The 16,981-nt window shown below is 37.3% G+C and overlaps 1 protein-coding gene across 1 annotated transcript in view; it reads right to left on the reverse strand.

Annotated features, from left to right (window-relative positions):
• Positions 1-88: 88 nt before the first annotated feature.
• The window catches only part of HYCC2 (hyccin PI4KA lipid kinase complex subunit 2), a 56,953-nt gene continuing 40,060 nt past the window's right edge, over positions 89-16,981 (reverse strand). Inside the window, exons 12-14 of the mRNA XM_034065158.1 lie at positions 13,872-14,031; positions 12,498-12,665; positions 89-7,931 (exon numbers count right to left, since the gene is read on the reverse strand). Of these exons, the coding sequence (XP_033921049.1) occupies positions 7,330-7,931; positions 12,498-12,665; positions 13,872-14,031 (930 nt within the window). The 3' untranslated portion in view covers positions 89-7,329. The remainder of the gene's footprint in view (positions 7,932-12,497; positions 12,666-13,871; positions 14,032-16,981) is intronic.

The following is a 16,981-nucleotide window of genomic DNA, read 5'->3' on the forward strand; positions in this document are numbered from 1 at the left end:
AACAAAAAAAACCCCAAATAACCAAAAAATCAAAACAACCAACCACCAAATTAAAAAACCCCACAATTCACAAGGTCTCAATTTCTACTCGGAAACAGCACAATATTTATTTAACATCTTTATATATTTATATATATATAATTATTTTTTCTGCATTGCAGACTGTGTCAAGTTTTATACATCTCTATTTACAACAATTTAAAATAATTATATTTCATCTCTGGCAGGTATTTACAAAGTCAATAGTAACTACATTTCACATTTCAACAAGTCAACAGCATTAACCAGCTCAGTAAGACAGTTAAGATAATGGCTTACATGCACCAATAACATGATCTTCGATACGTGCCATCTTCAGGTCTAAGAACGAAGATTTTTCCCTGGTCCCAGGTTAAAGGACAGCATACAGCAGAGGTCACGGTTTATTAGAAACCCATTTTGTTTAGTCCTTCACCAGTACCGAATCTCAAACATCTTGGGGGTTGTACCAGCACTCAGGGCTGTCCTGGCAAAGAAGGGCACCCACCAACAATCCACGGCTGTTTGCCCCACCTCTCTGCTACAAGAAGTGGGCTACTTGCTGCTTACGCTCCTTCTATGACAGAGATAAGATTACATAATGCTAAGGTAGTAAAAATCCTCAGAAAACTTAGTTTGGAAAAACAAACCTAGTGGGACAGAAAAAAGTAAGAAAATAATCTTTTAACGCTTGCAGAATGTTTCTCTTTTTGCTAGTAAAACTGATGGCATAGCCTGTGTTTGCACAAGGATGAAAACAGATCAAAAGGTTCACTGCAAAGTACAGGAATTACAAATTTAAAAAAACACAGCACAGGGTACATCAATTTAGTTGTTGGGGTTTGTGGGTTTTTTTAATAGCAAATAAAAGCTACCACAGTAAATCTAAAACCTACCGAGAGTATCTGGTTTAATTATTAAAAATCTTTACTAGCTTTCTCCTGGAATCTTTGATATGGAAAACAAACGTTAAATGGCTCAATTCTGTTTAATCATACGGTGTTTTTCCATAAATAACCAGCTCGCAACATCCAACCCAAAAGTATTCACTACCTGCAAGAAAACAATAAGAAGTCTTTTTCAAAGGAATCACTGAACACTGACACACAGAGACACAGACACACCCCAGTACTAGGAATCTATTAATATGTTGGTTCATCCTGAGTGATTGTTAACTCACATCTACTGTATACTTGAAGCCACAAAGTTTTTACTATTTGCATTTTTCATAAACTATTGGCATGAAAGTCTAGCACAACAACAACAACTGCCTAAACAGAAAGAACAGTGTCAATTGCCAGTATTTCTGTCACTCCCAAGTCATCCTTATTTTAAAACAAAAGGTAAAAGGGTTCTTCATTCAGCCTGTTTTTTCTGCTTTGTGATCAGTTCTGGGGAGGATGAGGGCTCAAACACGCAGGATCCCCTAGCAATTTGTAAGGAGGTTTCTATGACAAATCCCCCCTATTTTACCCTCTAAAACCAAAAACCTGTGTGAATTCTGTACCACATTTTAATGAGTGATTAATCATCTTGTCAAGTGTCAAAATTTAAATTGCTTTAGAATGCAAAGACATTCCACTCTAAATTGCTTACATTTATCAACTGTAAAACACCAGGAGCTTACAACCAAGTAATTGGTTAATAAAACTTGATCACTGCTCATCATGCACAAGCTAAAATACAGGGCAAGGTTTTACTGTACAGACACAAGAGTTTACTATACTGTTCCCATCAACAGCTCCTCACAGGACTAGCTTAGTAATTCTTTATGATAGGAGGGTAACTTATGGACCCATTTTAAAGCCACTTGGTCCCTCAGCTACTACTTTTGGTAAAATCTGATAAACACAGTAAGGAAAAAAGAAGAAATCAGGAGAGGAGGGTAGCCCAGAGAAAAGTAAATAAAAGGATGGAAAAAAAGACAGTTGTTTTTTTTTTTTCATTAAATCTTAAATACAGACAAATCATATGGAACAGATTTTTACCAAATCAATTTCTGGAAGCTGTAAGGTACCCTTAAGACAGCTTGCTTCTGAAATTTTCATGTCACAGGCCCTGACACTTGCCAGACTTCCTAGGCAAGATAACTGAAACAGCTAGCTGGTATGTTTCAAAATGTTGCTTCAAGAGGAGTTTAATTTTAAATAAAATATCATAATGAGTACGTGGAAATCCTTGTACATATCAGTCTTGCAAAATCCACTTACTGCTTGTTTTCAGCAACTACTGAAAAACCGAGTTGCTCACAGCTCTGCATCACTTGCCACTACTATGCAAGAGGCAAGTGAGTATTTTGGCTCTTCAGCTGGTCACAACATAAAAATTTTGACAGACTGATAACAGGCATTCACTAACATAACACCCATGTCATAATCTGCCACCATGAATCACCTACAGAAAAGCTTTCCACAGCAAAGTTTATCTGAGTGCAGTGAGAAAACAAACTAAAAAATAACAAAGAGATTAAGGCCCATATGCTGGAAACAAACAGCATTTAAAATACTGAAGGAAAATATAAAATATTTAACAATCTTATATAAAACAAGAAATGCAATGCAAGTACAGAGGATCTGGCTTCTTTGCTTACCATGCTTGGAAAGAGGTGACATTTTGCAACTTTAGTCCTGCAATTATCCTAAACAAGAAATTTAAATGAACAAATAAATAAAAAGGAGCATGTTTACTCTTCTGATGGAAACTATTCCTATGATGTAAACAGTTGTTACAAATGAGATCTAGCTAATGGCTTTAGTGCTATACTGAATATGCCAAGGTAGCAATATCTTTGGCAATGAGAGAATCGCAGAATTTAAGAATGAGATTATTAAATTTACTAACATCAGAACCATCTTTGTTTTGTGTGCAGTACATACATTTCACCCAAACATGTTCCATTATATTCTCCACACCTCCTCCAGGATTATGAGTACAGCACCCAGTCTTCTTGATTTTTGTGATTTCACTCAAAAAGTTATTCTTGGTTCTCAATCTTCAAATGAATTAAAATTTGCAAGCCAAGATAAAGTATTCTGGTTTGTGACCGAAGTTAAAATGCTGAACACTTAGAAGAGATAGTCATTGGTTCACAATAAAATAGGACAAGTTTAAACTCTTAGGTTAAAATACAGGCATAGCATAGAATTATCTATTTCAAAATTATTTCTTTTTCAAAATATAATTCTCTGAACACGTTATACATTAAATATTGAGGAAAATTTCCCTGGAGCTAAAATTTTCCAAGAACACCAATAATCTTCATTAAAGAAGTAAAACAAGCCACACAGCATCTGGAGACAAAAAAGGGGTTAGATTTGGGGTCACCTTACTACAGAGTAGCTTCACCACCACTAATATGCAGGTTTCCCCTTTAATCTTGAAAAATATGTTCATATTTACATACAGTATACACACAGTTGAGGCAATTGATTGTCAACACGTGACAAATGTATGTACCTACCCACACACAAGTAAACCTCACATGGTGAGAAAAAACCCTGTCCCAGTAAACTCCAGTATTTGTAAGTAGTGCAAATAAATGTTTCGTCAGAAAAGAATTTTTCTCATTATTTTGATGTTAAAACAGGTAATTTTAATTATGTTAAAGCTAGCAGGAATATGTTGGAAATGTAGCGTTTAAGACCAACACACTTGCAAACTACAAATACTAGATCTAATGCTTACTGGCTGCAGCATGATGTTCAGCATTGCACAATGACGTATGTTGTTAATAAACTTTTCCAAATTCACATCAGAAAGGGTGTTCAAAGAAATCTGCATTTAAAATGGACAGTGACATACAAAGTCTCCAAATGAAAACTAAATGCAATAAAGCAATTTAAACTGACATCTTGCAACATTCATTTTAACAGGCATTTTTACTTCACCACTTTGCTGCCTGCAGGATGAAAAAATGGTGCATTATTCATCCAAAAAGCTGCTCACAATAAGCCCCTGAAAAGGATAATCAAGATGGATTTACCAATCCCAACATTTTGTATTTTCTTAAAATTACAAAGCCCAACAAAAAATATGTTGCGAAATGGCAGCATAATATGATGTGGTAAAAAGTGTACCAAATATTTATCACTACTTAAATGTATATACACCTCAAATTATAGTACCCATACTTTCCCACCTAAGAATTACATGTATATGCATGTTTGTGCACATACACAAGGAAAAAATCACTGTACTGCTTTCTAACCTTTTATTAATGCTGCAGTCGCACTGAAAAGCTGCAGAAATCTAAATCTAGTGCCTCATGTCAAGTACCGAATGTTCTAAACCAAGACACAGCAGAGTGAATTCAAGATGGAGATTTAAGTCTAAATATTTGTCACAGCTGTCAGAAAATATGTTTTCTACTCTGTTTAGTACTTAGCATATATAATCAGAGAGCCAGCAGATTACTCCTTCAACCCACATCCCAGATATTTCTGATTTTATTTCTGCCACTGTACTTTGAAATGTACTGAACTTTAGCACGTAAGTTTTGCCTCGATCTTAATGCACCTTGGCATAGTTTGAGACACATCTAGAAGCACTAACGATAAACATGATACACAGCACTAGCAAAGCCTGTTACTACAGCTGGTTTGTAGATACTAGTGATGAGTAATTTCTAAGATAGATTTTGAACAGCACTTGTCTGAAAATGACAAAACAAGCTCCCACAACTGAATCATTGCACTGAAAGGGTAATTTTCAGAAGTTGCAGATGTGCACATCAGAATTATTTTTTTTTTTACAGGGATAAATTTGAACTCTTTAAAAAACCTTATACAGGATTGGTTTATATACAGGACAACAAACCAAAATACAATGGATGAAATAACAAAAGGCACATCATCAAAATCAGAACTGTAAAAGTATTTCATAAGGTAGTTTGACTTAAGTTTTGAGCAATTTGAATTTATGCACTCATATCTGACTTCGCTATCTGAAGTCACCGAGTTGTCTCACTTTCCTGAGACAGGTTAATAGTGTGGGATCCCACAGACATTTTTAACAAGTTGTAAAATTTGGCCCAATGTCATTTTTTTTAAGTGTCTAAAGCTTCTGAAGGAATGCTTTTAATAGCAAATGTAGAAAGTAGAGAACCTTGCTAATGAACAGTTCTATGCTTTAAAATACTAGAATAACTATTAAAAGTTAGCTGACACTCTTGAACTCTCTTCTTCTAAAAGACTTAAGCAAATTATTTGGTCCTTCTTAATCTACAGTGATAACTCTTCAACAGAATTTCCTTTATGATGGTCTTTACAAAATATAAACCTTGTACAGGCATGACCTACCAACTGTCTCCACTTGTAAAATTTTATAAAATAAAAAGTTTAATCATATATAGCTTTTGACATTTTATCGCAACTCTGCCTTAGTTCCATCTGCGGTGGTCCTTCAAGATTAATACAGAAATTGTAAGATTTCTTTTTGATGATGATTCTAGTTACTTTTTAAATGAATTTCTGCACGTCAATATGCCACTGAATTCACTATAGAGTGCAAGATATGAAGACTAGACTGCTAAAGTGATTTGTCAAACCACAAAAAAACCCTTCAAATATTTAAATGAATTTTAATGTAAATTTGAAAGAAAGAAAAATTTCTCCTTGAAATAAATTCAAAAGCAAGAAACCACCCAAACCTAAAAACATCTACCACCAATGCAACATCATATCATTGTCCTGAATTTCTCAAAGACTATCAAATACAACCTGCTATCTATAATTGCTTCTGTTTATCCTTCACAGTGACAGTGAAGCCAAAGTGCCCATGTAAAGATCGTAACTCTTTCCTGTGGGTTTACAATTTGTCAGCTTCCAGGGTATCATATATATCTGAAGCAGAGAAGATGAACTTTTTCCTTCTCTCTCTAATAATTAAAAAAAAAATAGAGATGGAGAGAAAATAACAAACATTCTCCTGTGTAACCAGAAATGTGCTTCTATGCAGTGTTCTTTAGCATAAGTGCCAGCCAGTGCCCATACACCAGTCATATACATTCAAGGCTTGGCTCAGTGGCACGAGTTCTGAATTTTCTAGAATAGGGCCAATCCACTGCAATAAGTTCAAAACCTCAATGAGTTATATATACCAAGGCGATGAAGCGTGATCCTTCTGGAGAAAAAAAGGACTGTCAGTACCCCTTTGCACAAATGGTGCTTCTAGAAAAGCATTTCACATTGAAGCTTCAGTATTTCTAGCAAACTATTGTCTCTATCCCTGAGACAGCCCCTTAAGAGTATGGTCTGTCTGGACTGCAGGATTCTTCAAATGACTCCATGACTGAATTCAGGGACACTGAGAAAGCAGCTGTGTGAGGGGCCAGGGGTGTCCAACAGCCATGATACCATAGAAAGCAGCCTGAGAAATACTCTTTACCCGAATACACCTTTCAATTCAGTGATCAGCACCTCACAAGAACAACAACAAAAATGGAGCAGAGCTAGCCATTAGTTCCTGGGAAAATAGTGTTCCCTTCCCACTTACAAACCAAATTGATTTAACATCATGGTGGTGTCTAAATTTTAGTCTGTATGCAGAATGACCCTGTATCCTGGAGGGGAAGACATGTAACATGACAAATGGCTACAACGCCATTAGTAGTGCATTGTAACCTATATTACCTACTAAGAATCCTCTCTCTGAGGGAAACAACCTGTTAATACACGTCTCAGTTGCTGAACATCAAAAGCTTCTGGGATGAGAGACTGGGGCAGGCAAGAAACAACTACCCTTTCTTTAATGAAAAAAGTGCTGTAGGCAGCCAGGAGCAGCAATGACAATCCCCTCCCCAGAATTGATTGCACAGACTCAGAGAGGTCCAAAGTCACACTAGAATCTCTGAGGCACTCCTGGTTCTGAGAAAGAAAAAGTCATGATCCAGTAGTCTTTGCAGTACTGTAGACTGAGAAAACAAACCCGTTTCTATTTCTTAACAAAGCCAAAGCATCATCTCATAGGGATCACATTCACCATTTCTGCCGGTGTTTCCAGTCTCACAGTGTTGAAATGGGACTGATCAGCCTACGATGGATTGCACATCACCCAAGGAGAAAGGAAGGCATGGAAAAAGGCATACAGTACATTATATACTGCTTCACAACCATGTTTACAAGGGGTGGGAGGATGAAGGTGAGGGAAGAATTATTGCTGTTTCAGTAATACAGTATGATAGCTAAACCAAATCAAACAAGATCACAACAGTCATTATTTTTACACTGCGGGATGATGGTTCTTGTTTTGCCTAAGGATGAACTTGCCTGGGGATCAAGGGCCAAGGGGGAGTCCTAATGAAGGGAGTCGAAGTTACACCTGGGATATCAGCTGCATATTGAAACTTGGAGATCGAGACTGCTTGGTTAGGGGAGCTCCTGGGGGAAGGAGATCTTTACCTTCCCCAGCTTGGCCTAGTCGGTCCTCCTGTAGGCTGATAGTTGAAAACCGATTGGTGTTGCCAGCTGCTAGATTGCTAACACCCTCTGTACCAGCTCCAACACTGGAGCCTGCTTGACTGCCATTCACATAGTCAAATGATTTACTGGAAGAAGCACTGGCGGTCCTGATCAGGCTCAAACTGTTGGCTTTTGGCACCACCTGCCCAGCAGGCAGGCTGAGGTGTTTCTTTGTAGGTGTCATCTCAATTATATCTGCACCAAGGTCAGTAGATTGGTGCATGTACTGCTTCCAAGCTACTGGATCTCTAGGGCTCTCATTGGATTTTGCTGCAGAAGAGGTTTCTTTATCCTTAGCAGAATGGCCACTTGTTTTCCTTAAGCTGCCCTTCTGGGATACGGTTGATAGGGGTTTGGTCCCAACTGGCTGGCTGCTGAGCGAAGCTCCTGATGAAAATCCTTCATCAGCATCATTAAGGTTAACAGATTCCTCTCTTCCATTCACACCTTCAGTATCTATTAAGAAAAAAAGAACAACCAAAAAAATCCCAAAACAATCAGAACAAAGAGTAAGCATTCAAGTTACATGAAGACAAAGATGCGCACAGAATGTCCAAACAAACCTCATTTGCTAATCCACCTCGTTTCCACTTGCTTAAAAATTTCTGGTTTGCAGCCAATAATTTTCCTGTCATATTTACCATAGTAATGGAATCTAACAGTAAGTAGTCTCTGAGCTTGGTTTGCCTTTCCTCTACATCACTTTTAGAAGCCAAAGCATCTCCTGAACTTTGTCTATAAATAAAAATTAGGCCCCATTTGGCTAATGCGTTTTAGTTCTGTTTGCAGATGCTGGTGCCTATTCCCCTCCTGCATGTGTTTACAAGAAAAGAAAATAATTAGGTTCCTTCCTAGGCCAGCAACCACATTCACAAGGCTTCTGTTGTCTGTAGCTGGTGTATTAAATAACATGACTATACTTTCTGTTGGAGATTAACTTAATTCCTAGTTCTCCCTCATCCACAGCTCAATCCTTCCTGCATTTCCAGCAACCCTAGCACGATGCTTCTACCATATTAGCTTTTGTCTCAGCATCTGGATTTTCCAGAGGGAAAAAAAACCACCTCAACAACCAGCCATTGTATTTAATCTCTGAAACATTTCATATTGTAGAAGAGGTACTATGGTTTTGACTGGTATCTCAAAGGAAAAAAAAAAATGGCCTGACAAACTTCTTTCTTAAATCCTTGTTTTCAGGCCTATAATATTATTAGGGCAACTTTTTTTTTTTTAAATCTTATTCCAATCCTTCTTCTAAGCTCCAATAAGCTCCAAGTACTCAAAGAGTTATTGTTTCAGTAGAAAACTGAACAGCATTCAAATTTCATAACTGGAAATAGAGTTTGAGGTTTTGCTCCACATATCTCGTTTCAGTAGAAAAAAGCCAAAGTTTAACCATGTTAGTAAAACAGGAGACACTCAGGCTACATGAATTTTGCTTTCTTTATAAAAAGCTACGGAGCCTGATTACGTGCAAGAAATCTGCAAAGCCTATGGATCTGTCCAAGCTAAAGCCGCTGTACTGCTCTACTTGGGAGTTTGCTCAACTCAGCTTGCCACCAAGCAAACATGTTTAAATTTCTTTTGTGGAATGGGGAAAAAGTGGTGGCAAGGATGTAAGAGAATCCAGCATTTGAGTGGAAGCTCGTCCTTTCACTCTAATTGTTAGCAGAGCACTAAGAAACATTTTACACTATGGCAAGCAACAAAGACGTAAAGCTTTCACTGTTATTGCCACCTCTATGTAGCAGAAGCATAGCCTGATCCAACCTTATATTCTGAATTGTAAATCAAGATAATTCTAAAGGAGGTTTTATTGTTCTGTTTTAAACTAACTTACTTTTTTTCAGGAAACAAAAGAAGCTTACAAGATGTTTAACCATCTCAATCAGGTCATTCTCAGGCCTCTCTCAGAACAAAGCAACATGAGCTTATTACGTAGTTCTGTTTGACTCAGCCTCCCTGAAGCAGAAAGGTAGTTCTGCTGATTGCAGTTCATGTTACTGCAGGCTTCTTTCCTCAGTAAAGCCTTAGAAAAGGAAGTTTCTTGGGTTTCAAGGACTATTATTAAAATGGAGGCGTGTTACTTACTTTAACTTCCTGTAACTATATCTAAAATATGTTTACTTACCCCCCCTCCTGCCCACTCCATTTGGTCAAACTAGGCCTTCATCTTCTCATTGAGACATTAGTATATTTTCTTACATTAGACAATAACATTTTATTCATAATCCACCACATCTCCATCCCCCACCCCAATCTTCCCACACATAATCAAAAATGCTAATAAAAATATGACAGAATTGGAACATATTGAAAGCAAGAGCACTTTTCCAATAAACCAACATTTATGTTTCCTTTCATGCAAAGCTGGATGAAAGCGTGTTTGGTTACAGGCAGCAATAGCAGCAGCTGAAGTCCCCTCTCAAGCCCAAAAAGTTTCTCCAGACAATATGCCTAAGGTTTTATTATTACAAGTACCATCAGTCATCTTCAAAGTTTATGTTAAAATATTATTAACAGGATGCTAAACCAGATAATCCTATTCAGGGACAGTGAAGCAGAATAGTCACACTGAAAAAGTGTCATTTATCTACAGAATTTAAAGACATGACTGAGAGGGGCTGTTGCAAGCTTTTGGATGCTGCAACTATGCAGAGGCCCAAGCAGCTCAGCAGTGCTCGAAAACCAAGAAGGTAGAGAAGACAACATGCAAGAGAATTTCTGTCTAGTCAGGTCCACATACCTACAGAAGTTCTCAGTGGGATTGAAGTAATTCAGCAAACACATACTCTTTTCCCAATACGTGTTATTTTTCCTCTAAAAACAGCCCTCAGAAACAATATAAAATGTTTGAGTCCTTACTTACTCTGTTAGGAGGGGAAAACAGGATGAAGTAGTAGATTTCTCTTCTTCCTCTTCCCCCTTTCCTCCCCAGTAGACCAATAAGACAATTAAAAAAGAAAACAAAACCTAAAACCCTATGTTTCCCAAACACTCTTCTATAGGTCAGAAGAGAGACAGTGCAACCTGACATAAATCATATCAATTGCACTACAGTGTGATTCAGGACTCTCACTGTTACTTATGAGAGTAAGTCTGTCCCAAAATAATTCCTTATTGATGCCTGTACATAATTAATCTTGTAGATGTAGATACAGCATTCTCCACTGATCCAAAATAGTGCACATAACCACAGCTGCTACCATCTAGAAGAACAACTTGTAAGACATTACTGAGTTATTCTTGATACCTTCTGCCTTTTCCTATTTATTGGGTCAAAACACTGATCTGAAGAAGGGTTTTATATGGCTTTTTAAAGTAACTTTTACTGATCATCCTTGCTATACCTGAAGGCTAAGAAGTCATGAGAAATGATTAGTCTCCCATTATGTTGTTTGATATCAAAATGACATTTATGAGAGGGAATTTGCTAGCTGAATTTTTCTGTGAAATCAGCATCAGTAAAATAATAGACCACTATATATATATACACACAATTCTATGCTGATAATCAAATGGAACTTCATTCATTGGTCTTCTCCCAGATGCCATCAACTGGCAGAACTCAGTTTTCCCAAGCATGTAATTATACACTGCTAATATTCCAGAAGGGTATTCGATCCACTTCTACTGAAGTAAAGTATGTGGAATGATGCTTATCCATCATATAGAAGGCTACATCTTTATCAACTTCTTTCCCACTTCCTGTCTCTCCCAGAGGGTTCTCTGCAGCTGAAGACTTCTCCATATCCTTCAGGGCATGCGCATGCAAAGTTTAGTAAAATGGAATATAACCAAGTGAACAAAAGAATTTAGAAGACAAGACTCATTTACTGAGCATGCTCAAATCAGCTATGCACCAAGGAGGGGATTATAAATTTGCACTAAATACTCTTATGCAACTATCTTCTACAGAAGCACAATGCCTTTATTGTTTGATAGCAACTCTAAGGGCAAGGATTCTGTAGTAAAACTACATTAAATCTCCGAATTCTCCAGATGATTGTTTCCAGAACAAACCTGAAACCTATGTAAGCCATACCTAAATGTGCACATAAATCTTGTTTATAATCAACCAATTAAAGAGGCTGCAAATAACAAAGGAATGTTCAGATGGAAAAGAAGACTTAAGATAGGAGAACACTTGAAAATATGTTTAGTTAAATTTAAAAGAAACTAATTCTCATGTCTGAAGACAAATTATGATTCAAATTCAATACTTAAACCCACATCCTTTATGGAGTAAAGATAAGAAAATTAACAGATAAACTCAAGAAAAATAAATTTCTGCCAGCTACTCTATCTGCTATTCTTGACTGCAAAGCAGCAAAATGAAGTCCTATAACATTTGTATGGCCAGCATGATTGAGAATGAAAGCAATAATTGCCTCAAAAGTCTTTAGAAATATGACACCCTGTTTTCTTCTTGAAAACACAAATGCTTTTTTGGTACTTGCCTTTAGAGCAACCAGCTCATTCATGTGTATGTATGAATTTTCAATTAAAGGATGACTGGCAAGTAAAAACATCAGCAGTTGTATATCTGTCTCAGATAGGCCTGACTTTCAGCTGGAACACGAAGTTTCATTCTTGGAAATTTAAGAATTGCAGATTAACAAGACACTACTGTAACCAAGTTGTAGCCAAGTCCATTTATACTCTACACTATTTTTCATCTGGTGCATTTTTTCCTTCTGAATATTAAACATGCTCAGTAATAGAAAGTTTCCCAGCAATCCCAAAACTCTTGGTTATTACCCATCTTTTTGTTTTTGCCATGCCAAGCAGTCTTTCACCACACAGATGCAAGCCGCAGGCCAGCCCACATGATAACAAAAGATAGTACCTGACCTGATGTTAGGTATATAAAGGATGCGTGTATTGCAAAGAGAAGCTAATACACCCTGGGATAGCGGAAACACACACTAGAATGGAAAGAAGTTCTGCTTGGGGATAGGGAGCCAGGATCCTCCTCCAGCAACTGCCTCACTGACTTCTGCCTCCTCATCTCTGTCCTACCCTCTGTTGTGGCTGTTGCCAAGGTGGGCTCCGGGAAGCCATGCTCAGGGGTCCTGCGCATCAGCACCTCCCCCTCTTGCTCACGTTTGATCCCTACGTCTGTGGAGCCGTGTTGGATCGGTGAGCCAGGTATGCTTGAGTCAGCCTCGTTTGAGAAGTCAAAGCCATCTGGGATTCAACATATAACATTTTAGTGCTTTTCTATTCCTTTCTTGGTGTTCCAACCCAGGCAGGGAAAATAGAAGATTTATGTGGATAAGGAACAAACAAAACACTATCCATGCTTAGTCAGAAGTTGTGAGAACATCCACAGAAAGGGACAGGTGGGCTATACTGCAGACCAGAGACTAGCAGATGAATATAAAGGCAACTACAGTGAAGACAAACATGACCCAGAGTTCTGAGAACAGAAGACAGCTACTTGTCCTGTACATTGTGATTTAGCTGAAGATCTCAGGTCATCAAATCCTTTCGCATACAATACAGGGGAAAAAATCCCCAACACCCGAACAAACAAAAAGCAAGCCAAACAAAAAACAGAGTATCACAGGAAAACACATAATCTTTATATGCAGACTTTACCCTCGGTTTACGTTTAGGTTATTCTACCTTTTACCTTCAGCCATTTATGCAGCTTTTTTTAATCAGTTTTATAGATGCAGCAACAAAGCTTTATGACAAAATGATTTCAAAGCAAGCTTTTTGCTACACCTACACTGAAGATGACATCACATCAAGGTAAATATTACTATGTATTTATTATTTTTCTGTATACAGTCAGGTATGCTTCATATGACAAAGTACTCACTGAGGAAAAATAAGGACTTATTCTAAGCTATCCACAGCTATTTTATGACATGGCCCCTTGCTAAATTGGGCCACATAATAGTAGGATTGTGATGTTCAGCTTTTCCCTCTCCCACTGCCTTCAGCAACTTTAGGTAGCTGGAATCCTATCAAGGTCTGGATAATACCATTCATTCCCTGAAGTATTTATGATGGGAGGCATTTGAGTTTTAGTGTGGATTAAGGAAAGAACTCAAATTCTAAGACAAACTCTATCCTACCATTTTATGCTGTGTTACATGGAGGAAAAAAAGAAGCCTTACTGAACATTTTCCAGTTTCTCCATTTTCTCACCTACCTCACAGGTTATCATCAAATCAATAAACAAAACAAACACCCCAGATGTTCATGTTCATGCAGTGCTCTGAAGATGTAAAATATTATTATACACTGTTATGGAGTATCACTTTTAAAAAACAAACAAAAAACCCCAACCAACTGTTCTGCAAACATCCAAAGAAGCCAAATTACAGTGATGATGATGGATACAGTATGCTACAGTATTTGCTCTTGGCAGCGAGAGCTCACCTTCCCTTCTCCAGCGATGACGACGGATAGAAGCTGTTGTAATAGCAGTCCGAGAAATCCTCGGCACTGTTGGAGTAACTTCTACTTTCAGTACCTTTTGGCCTTCCTGCGATGCGTCAGGAGCATCAAAGGGCAGTGAGTTCTTCATGGCATTTGCAACCTAAGATAGAAGTAAAATGCTGTACATTACTGCTGTTCTTGATTGCACTAATGGCAATATTAGATTTCTTGTTGGATACTAAAAGGGAAACAACCAAGAATTATTAATTATGCCAGATCCTCTCAAATGAATGGCCTCATCCCCAAGATTCAAGCACAATGGACAATTATGTTGAAAAGCTCATCATAAACCTATTCCCAAAAATATAGCTGAACTTTCTTTGAGGTGAAACTTTCTTGAGCTGAAACTTTCTTTTCATTCCACATTTGCCATCTGTGTTGACAGAAGTAACAATCTACCTAGGAGGGTCTCCATCCAGAAGAGACTGCAAAACGACAAGGAAAATAACATTTATGGTTTATGATAGGAATGTCATAAAATTAAGTCACAGGCCAAGCCAACGCAAACAACATATGGCCTTGCGCATGGCATGGGGACAGGAGCATTTCCCACTCCCCTTACTCTGTATCCCCCCCCACAAAAAAAAACAAACAACTAAGCAAGGGGATTAGACTGCAGGTATTTGCAAAATTCAAATAAATAAATAAGTAGATTTCAACCTAACCAATGAGCATCAAATCATTAAAATGCATTCAGCTCTATTAGATCAAATTTTTATTGTAACAGGCTATTATAACATCAGAAGTTTTGTTTTGCAGCTCTGAGGAGGAGAAATGACTCTTCCGGCTCTCATGTTTTAACTACTACTTTAAATATTCCATGAAATGCCAGTGTGGGATTAAAATTTTACTCTAAGAAAATGAAAAAGCAACTTTAATTTTCCTCATTTATAAGTAAATTGTTCAAAAAGTGAACTTATGCACCAGCTCCTGAAAGGCAAGCTGGGTCTCTAAGGCATGTGGAGTATTCAACAGTAATGAAGTTGCTGCAGTCACAGAAGGATTTAGAACCTAAAAAAAAGTGAAAACACCTTGTTTTTCCAGAATCTTATTGACTATACATCCAAGCAGCAATAAAAGTATTAGACACAGTTTAAACTTAACATCACATTAACATCATTCATAGATCTCTTATGTTTCACAGACATCTGACTTCCTACATGTTCTTTACTCCCCCTCCAATGAAGACAGTATATAAAATAAGAGTGTCTGAGACATCTAGACTAAAAATAAAACAACTATGGAAAATATAACTTGCTAATCTCTATAAAATCCTACCTAGCAACAGCTCCCACTGTAATTTGGGCAGGCTATTCTCTCCACTATAGCTTAAAAGCAGTATGAAAACCAACTTTATGTTGCCTCCTAATAGATTTTCTCTTGTATTACCCCCCAAAAAAAGAAAAAAATTGATTTTGCAACTTGAGAAAACAGAGTTCACTATATGGCAAGAGAAACACATTTATTTAAATACGTGTGGTCTACATGTCTTAAATCCGTGCAGTCTGCTTGTTAGCTCAAGGCATGTAAGCCGTATTTTAAGATGCAGATAAAACTATAAATGTGACTGTTCTGTCGAAGTAAATGAGATACAATTTTTAGAAAATGCATCTTTGCAAAATACTCAATTTTTCTGACAACGCATACATACATGTTCTTCCTTTTAGACTATGTTCTTTTTCTTAGAACACATTTTTTAATTGTTTAAAAATTTATGGGTAGCTGATGAAGTATTATTACAACTAGGCATTTCCTAGTTTTATGCTGTAAGCAACATTTGCATGTGTTTCCGTCAACCTAGTAACAGAATTAATGCACTTTTAAAACATCATCATTATTTTGTTGATATTCTGAGGCTGCCGAGGCCTTGGATATGTTAAGGACATCCAACAAATTTTTTGAACTCCCAAAGCCTACATATACCAAATCTGATTAATTAATTAATTAATTTTTCATTACTATTCGCAAAAACACAAACTGAGAAATGTACTAAACCACTAGAACAGACCCTATTGGCAGAAATTTGTGTTGTGAAAATCTCCGATAACATTTGATAAAAAGACTGTACCAATGCATATGGCATACATGCCATAACTTAAAGATGTTTATTCACATTATAACAAAGTGAAAGTGGCTTTCCTACAAGTTGTAACAGGCAAACCACTCATCAACCATGAGAAGAAATTAAAACTGTTTCAAACAGCAAAACCACACATAGCACAATATTAATTAAATCAAAGACTTTTCCTGTGAGTTGGAATGGCAGTCATATATCTGATTTTGATCTCCAGATGCTGTTGAGATGCTGTAACTAACCATTAAACATCTCCTCCACTGTCTTCCTGTCTGACTTCTAACCAGCACAAAAGATTATTGCCATCATCACAGAAATGCTCCTTATAATTCTGCCTTCCACTTGTCCAACACTAATTTGCCCTTTTCTAGCCAATTTTCTCAGCCTTGACATCTGTTTGTGAACAGCTCTTCTATTCACACATAGGCCTTCTTCCATGCTATCCTCTTGAACTGGTACAAAATGCACTCACCCTATCCTAGACCACATTAAAGACTTCAGAAACTCATTTCTGCTTTACTGAACCACAACAGATCAACAGTATACACTGATTTGCCTTCCCATCTTCTAGTCACTAGTTACACCCTCTTTTCAATAGGTAACCTTCTCAATAGGCAGAATTAAAATCTACAAGCTAGTAGCAAAAAGCTTCTGCAACAGGATCAGAAAAATGACAGTACTTCTGCTTGTTGAACCTTTTACAAATTGTACCTCTGGGGAATGAGGAGAACCACACAGAGATAAAAATCAGCACAACAGTAGAACAATCTAAACCAGTTTGAATGAGTCATGGCTCTTCTCTGACAGAAAAAAAACAAAACTGTTTTCCTTCAGGATATGGTAACTACTTGCTCACTATGTCTAATCCAGCAATGAAAGGTAAGAAAACAAACACACACCACAATTCAAACTTGGCAACCCAAGTCTGCAAGTACTGATGACAAAAGAAGGCTTGTTTCAGGCCAGACATCCACTC

This window comes from Melopsittacus undulatus, chromosome 8 (genome assembly GCF_012275295.1).
Source record: "Melopsittacus undulatus isolate bMelUnd1 chromosome 8, bMelUnd1.mat.Z, whole genome shotgun sequence".
NCBI lineage: Eukaryota > Metazoa > Chordata > Aves > Psittaciformes > Psittaculidae > Melopsittacus > Melopsittacus undulatus.